Source organism: Haematobia irritans, chromosome 5 (assembly GCF_050003625.1).
Source record: "Haematobia irritans isolate KBUSLIRL chromosome 5, ASM5000362v1, whole genome shotgun sequence".
Classification (NCBI taxonomy): domain Eukaryota; kingdom Metazoa; phylum Arthropoda; class Insecta; order Diptera; family Muscidae; genus Haematobia; species Haematobia irritans.
In genome coordinates this window covers 138,890,638-138,897,100 of record NC_134401.1, presented here as the reverse complement: position 1 = coordinate 138,897,100, position 6,463 = coordinate 138,890,638, and the positions used below count along the sequence as shown (strand labels likewise).

General features: G+C 39.1%; 1 protein-coding gene across 1 annotated transcript; it reads right to left on the bottom strand.

Annotated features, from left to right (window-relative positions):
* Positions 1-1,501: 1,501 nt before the first annotated feature.
* LOC142239136 (chitinase-like protein Idgf5) lies at positions 1,502-6,251 on the bottom strand. The gene is made up of 3 exons (XM_075310911.1): positions 6,094-6,251; positions 5,476-6,024; positions 1,502-2,209 (listed from the first exon to the last, which is right to left on the bottom strand). The coding sequence occupies exons 1-3, from the start codon at positions 6,203-6,205 to the stop codon at positions 1,572-1,574; spliced, it is 1,299 nt and encodes a 432-aa protein (XP_075167026.1). The 5' UTR covers positions 6,206-6,251; the 3' UTR covers positions 1,502-1,571.
* Positions 6,252-6,463: the final 212 nt, after the last annotated feature.

The window sequence follows — 6,463 nt, the reverse complement described above, 5'->3', positions numbered from 1 at the left end:
AATCGCGGCAAACGGCCCCACATGAAGAAGAAACAAGTGTTGTTCCACCAAGACAACGCACCGTGCCACAAGTTATTGAGAAGGATGGCAAAAATTCATGAATTGGGCTTCGAATTGCTTCTCCACCCACCGTATTCTCCAGATGTGGCCCCCAGCGACTTTTTCTTGTTCTCAGACCTCAAAAGCAGGGAAAAAATTTGGCTGCAATGAAGAGGTGATCGCCGAAACTGAGGACTATTTTGAGGCAAAACCGAAGGAGTACTACCAAAATGGTATCAAAAAAGTGGAAGGTCGTTATAATCGTTGTATCGCTCTTGAAGGGAACTATGTTGAATAGAAAAACGAATTTTAACAAAAAATGTGTTTTTCTTTGTTAGACCGGGCACTTATGTTATCAGCCAACCTGTTATATAGCCCCCATATAAAGCGACCCCCATATTTCAATTCTGGCTTTATAATTACCACACAAAAGTTCATATAGCTTCGTAATTATTTGTAGACTTCCCTATATATACCGGTCAACAACTGAATACATATGTATTTACTCGGCCTTTGTTTTGCCTAATATATATCCCGCATTGACTAACTTACAATTTAGTTGGTAAGTGCATCTTATTACTCAGCTCTGCTCTTACAATTAAGTATAACATAAATATCTGTCATCTATTCGTAATCAAGATACTGGAGAAATTTGTCTCAATTACTCAATAATTAAAGAAAATCTTTCCCTTCTGTAGACATCCATTGGTATGATAATGAAAATCATCGACCATATATAGACTTCCTTTCCATTTTTTGATATTCTTTTTTTATTCTGGCAGATTAATTGCAGCATTGTCTGACTGTGTGCGAGTTGACCAAGAACCTTACAGTGACAAAGGTGATTTGTATATCAAGTCCATTTTGATTGAACATCATCGTTCCATTTACACGGATGATTGGTGATTGATATACTGGCGGGACATTGGGAACGGATTGTGGAACACAAAGCACATCCCATGTGTTAGTCATCCGATTTTGTGATTGAGAGCAAGGTAATGCCGTATGTCTGTCCTTGGACGCCACCGGAAGATTAATTCATCCATTCATCCTTTTGCCATTCATTCCTTACACAATTAAATCGATAAAGATCAGTTGATCTTCTTTAATGGATTAATATGCGCAGTGTCTGTCATGTCATGTTCGCCAACGCTGATCTTCCAGCAAAGTCTCAATGACGTAGATGGTTGAGGTAATATTTTGATTCCCTCACTTTTCATTCAGTGTAGAGTGATGAAGACTAATTACAAGCGTCAATGTGGCGTGTGGTGTTAGCCCAGGCAGTTTGTCGTCATTTTTCAGAGTTCATTATTCAGTCAAGGTTGATGAGGCGCAGAGAAAGGGTAAGGCAGCCAATATGGTCATCGCAATGCAGTTTGGGACAAAAAGATTAATTCTTAAGGAATTAGTCTGGTTTACTTTTTAGAAAAATTAATATCGTTTTACAAGATAATGCGGCAGGTTTTGGTTTCACTTAATTTTTATTTTTTCCCCCTTCTACAGATAAACACAAATATTTCACTTGACCAAATTTACAACTTAAATTTAATGCTTCTTAATATGGGATATTTACCATCACCACATATACCCAAAACATCATCCATAGTCAGATCGAAGAGAGCCACTCCTCCCAAATCCCTAACATGAGCATAGTCAGCCTTATTCGAAGCAGTAGCAGGTTCTTCAAAAGATATCCATAGACCATGTTCATCATTCTCATCTGCATCTCGATAAGCGTAAGTTCCAAATCGTTTTGTTGGATCGCCCACTTTAAAGACTGGAGCTTGGTCACCTTCCAATTCTCGATTTTTATGGAATCTCAAACAAATTTCCGGCCAACTAAGTAAACCAGGAGTTTTTGTTACATTTCCCGCCGGAGCTGGTCCCGCAGCTTTTATGGGTGGAAAACCAGTGAGTCCAGATTCTATATTCATAACCCAAGCTCGCCCATATGCCGGTACACCCATTACAATTTTATCGCCGGCCATGGTATTATTTAACCAATATTGAATTTGATAATCGATACTTTGAGCAGGATCACGTTCGTAGAGTTCATATATCGAAGCTGTATAATCGGCTATTTTAGGATCTCTTTCAGGTGTAAGGAAATCAAATGTGGCCAAGGTAACAAAGTCCAGGTAAGGCATTACTGCGGGAATATCAATGAACACTGAAATATACAATAAGAAATTGAATATGATGGACATTGAATTATTGCAATTTCAAATGTAGATCAGGAAGAACGTAATGATAGGAGAGAAGATGAACATCTTTAGGATCACGATTCACCATCTGTGGGATTACTATGAGTCTGAAAAAAAAAAAACGGACCACTATAACATAACATTCTAACTGTGATTGTGACTTTTGCTAGGAGACAAAAGTTGTTTGCATGCTGCAATGGTTAGCATGCGCGCCGTGATACATAGGGTCGTGAGTTCAATTTTGGCTAATTTTGGGCGAACACAAAAAAATTAGCGGTGGATTACCCTCCTCTCCGTAATGCTAGTGATATTTCTGAGTGTGTCAAATCTTCTCTAAGTAATTTCACCGTAAATTAAAACGCCATAACGGCTATAAACAGGAAGTCCCTTATCATTGAGCTATACTTGGAGTCGGGCAGTATTCAGTGACAAGAGAGAAGTTCATCATTGTGGTATCACAATGGGCTGAATAGTCTAAGTGGACCTGAGATAATGGACTGAAACTGTACCTAACCTAACCACACCTAACTGTTTATTGTATTTTATTTAAAAACCTTACAAAAGCATTTTGATCTATTACACTCAGAAATAAAGTTATTCGTAATGAAATTCAAGCGTGATAGTGTGATGTCTGGGAAACCCAGAAGTGACAATGGTTAGAACCTTCCAGCATTTAAATGTGAATGGATCTTTTGTGTCTTGTGCTAGGTTAGATTAGGTTAGGTTAGGTGGCAGCCCGATACTACATTGGTGAACTTCTCTCTTATCACTGAGTGCTGCCCGATTCCATGTTAAGCTCAATGACAAGGGACCTCCTTTTTATAGCCGAGTCCGAACGGCGTTGCACATTGCAGTGAAACCACTTAGAGAAGCTTTGAAACCCCCAGAAATGTCACCAGCATTACTGAGGTGGGATAATCCACCGCTGAAAAACTTTTTTGGTGTTCGGTCGAAGCAGGAATCGAACCCACGACCTTGTGTATGCAAGGCGGGCATGATAACCATTGCACCACGGAAGCTTTGAAACCCCCAGAAATGTCACCAGCATTACTGAGGTGGGATAATCCACCGCTGAAAAACTTTTTTGGTGTTCGGTCGAAGCAGGAATCGAACCCACGAACTTGTGTATGCAAGGCGGGCATGCTAACCATTGCACCACGGTGGCTCGGTGTCTTGTACAATAGCTCGTTGCCATCATAACAGCAGTGTTTCAAAGCGTCCAAGGACAACGCCATAAATGATCCGAAAAGAGAAGGTCAGATTTTATCCACGCCACAGTGGTAGAAAAATTGTTCGTGAACTAACATAAATATATCGCGAGAAACTCAGATTGAAAAATGAGCTTGGACAAAACACATTGGAGTTACAGAAAGTGCAAACGCTCACCGGTGCACAATAAAAAGTTAGAGTGGAAAAGAACCAGGGAATTGGAGAAAAGTGACCAGTTACCAGATTTGGTTTTCACCACCAAAAGCCATTCCAAATTGAGCAGTTGGTGAACAAACAAAATAATCAGGTTTTCGTGCCAAAGAGGTCAGCTGAAAATGTACACCTTGGTTGGTAGCCACCAGAAGCAAAGCGCCACCCATGGTAATGGTGTTGGCCGCCCTAACGTCCGACGTTAGGGCGGCCTCGTATTCATTGACAGTCGTTAAAAATAGATTCTGAAAATTATCGGAAAAATGTCCTGAAGACAGTATTGAAGCTCTGGGCGAACAAAAATTTCGATCACAGACCATGGACATTCCAAGAGGACTCAGTACAATCGCACTCTGTACGCGTAACCAAGAATGAAGGTTCCTCGTTTCGTTGAAGAAATCAAAACCCTTTCTAAAAGTTCACATTATTTCTGAAATTTTTTGCTTTTGAACAATTAAATTTAAAAGGATAAATATTTGAAGCGCTTTCTATTGTTGCATTACATATCAGCCACCATGTGTATGAAATTGAGTAAAGCTCTTTGCTGACTTAAGATAACTCAAATTTAAAATTTCAAGCAGATCGGATGAAAATTGTCACCTCCATGGCCAGCACTTTTTGGTGTTTGGTCAACAATTAGGATTGAACCCAAGACCCTCTGTATACCCGGCGGGCATGCTACACAACGTTGGCTCCCAAAACGGTCTATACTGGGACTATTTCAATACATGAACCGATATACACCAAATTTGGGAGCCACCGTGGTGCAATGGTTAGCATGCCCGCCTTGCATACACAAGGTCGTAGGTTCGATTCCTGCTTCGACCGAACACCAAACAGTTTTTCAGCAGTAGATTATCTCACCTCAATAATGCTGGTGACATTTCTGAGCATTTCAAAGCATCTCTAAGTGGTTTCACTGCAATGTGGAATGCCGTTCGGTCTCGGCTATAAAAAGGAGGTCCCTTGTCATTGAGCTTAACATGGAATCGGGCAGCACTAATGTGGTATCACAATGGACTGAATAGTCTAAGTGAGCCTGATACATCGGGCTGCCACCTAACCTATAATGGTCATGATTTGAAGCCAATGATTTTTTCTTTATTTTTAATAGTTTTTTTTATATATTTGCAATATTGTAGACGATTTTCTCACCGACAGACCTAACCTAACCTACACCAAATTTAGCACTTCCTTACCGACAGAAAATACTTCTAGATTTAAAATTTCAAGCAAATCGGTTCTTATCGGGAGCTATTTCAAAGCAGGGGCCAATATATATAAAATTTAGCACAGCTATTTGTGAAGTTAAAATAACTTTAGGCTTCAGGCAAATCGGAAACAAAATCAGGAAAAATGGAAAAAATTGTGGCTCCCATGCCCTCAAATCAAAGAAGGAGATCGGTTAATATAGGGGCTATATCAAAACTTGGACCAATGTAAGCCAAATTTGACATATATGTTTATGGATTTAGATATTCCAATTCATGATAATCGAAAAAATTGATGGTGTACATACGTTCAAGAACTAAAATGGGCATTTCGTTTATTAACGAGAACGATAGCTTTTTTATTGAAGTCTTTAGCGTGATTACAACAAACAGACGGACATGGTTGGGTTTTATCGGCTATAAAATGGAGGTCCCTTGTCATTGAGGTAAACATAGAATGGGGCAGCACTCATTGACAAGAGATCACAATGGTCTGATATCCTAGTATTGAAGAACATAATTACAACACAAAAAACACAATCCTAGTTAAAATGCTCACTATCCTCTTCCTGATGATATCACATATTCACTTTAATACTCACATTCTGCACTGACATGAGGTAATACGGTCATCGTCAACATAGATCGTGATGAGCTCATACTCTGTTTCAATTCCCGTAAGAATGTAACAAACTGTTCCTTATGTTCTGCTGCATGTTCGTCAACAATCTTTTTACTCTTAAACCAGCCTTTAACCTTGTTCCAGGCTTTGCGTAATCCCGTATGATATTCCTTGGGATAATTTTTAGGGAATTGCCAGGCCAAATCCAAACCATCGAAACCATAATTGGAAACAAACTCTTGGGCACTATTGATGAAGGCATTACGATGGGCAATATTCTCCAATAACATCAGATATTTGTTGGGCTCTTCCAAATCGGAGGGGACATCTTGATCACCACCAACTGATAAAAGAACACGCAAATGGGCATGTTTACGTTTGAGAGCGGTCACTGCATGGAAAAGATCATAGTTGAGACCACGATCTGGAGTTCTTAGGGTGAATGTCTCGGAATTGATGCGTGCATAGCCATAGATGAGATAATTGCAGAATTGCATGGCTGGATCAAGTTCAGTAATGGCTTGATTAACTGCAACGATAGGAAAAGTTTTTTAAGTGACAATCTATGAAAGTTTTTTTTTACATTTTTATTTCTTACCATCTGTTATGCGACTGGTATCCAAATAGCAAACCATATTTGCTGCTTCTATTTGGTAAAATATTTGACCAAAAGCCATAAGAAATAAGGAAATTAATTTGATTTTTTCCATTTTTCTTGGTTGATTTGTTATGCGATTTTTTCTGTGATGGTTTTTTTTCGATCTATTCCAGTGAATGTTTTCAAATGAACTGACTGCGAAGTGCCTTAAGTTTTTAGTTGGAAGCTTCTCAGTGTTTTGCCATTTCACTCACCATACTACCGAGATAAGATCAGTCATTCTATTCATTCACTGGTATAATTTCTAAATTCATTTTCAATTCAAAGAAATCATAACACAATTCAAATTCTTATCGGTCCGATTTTTCTG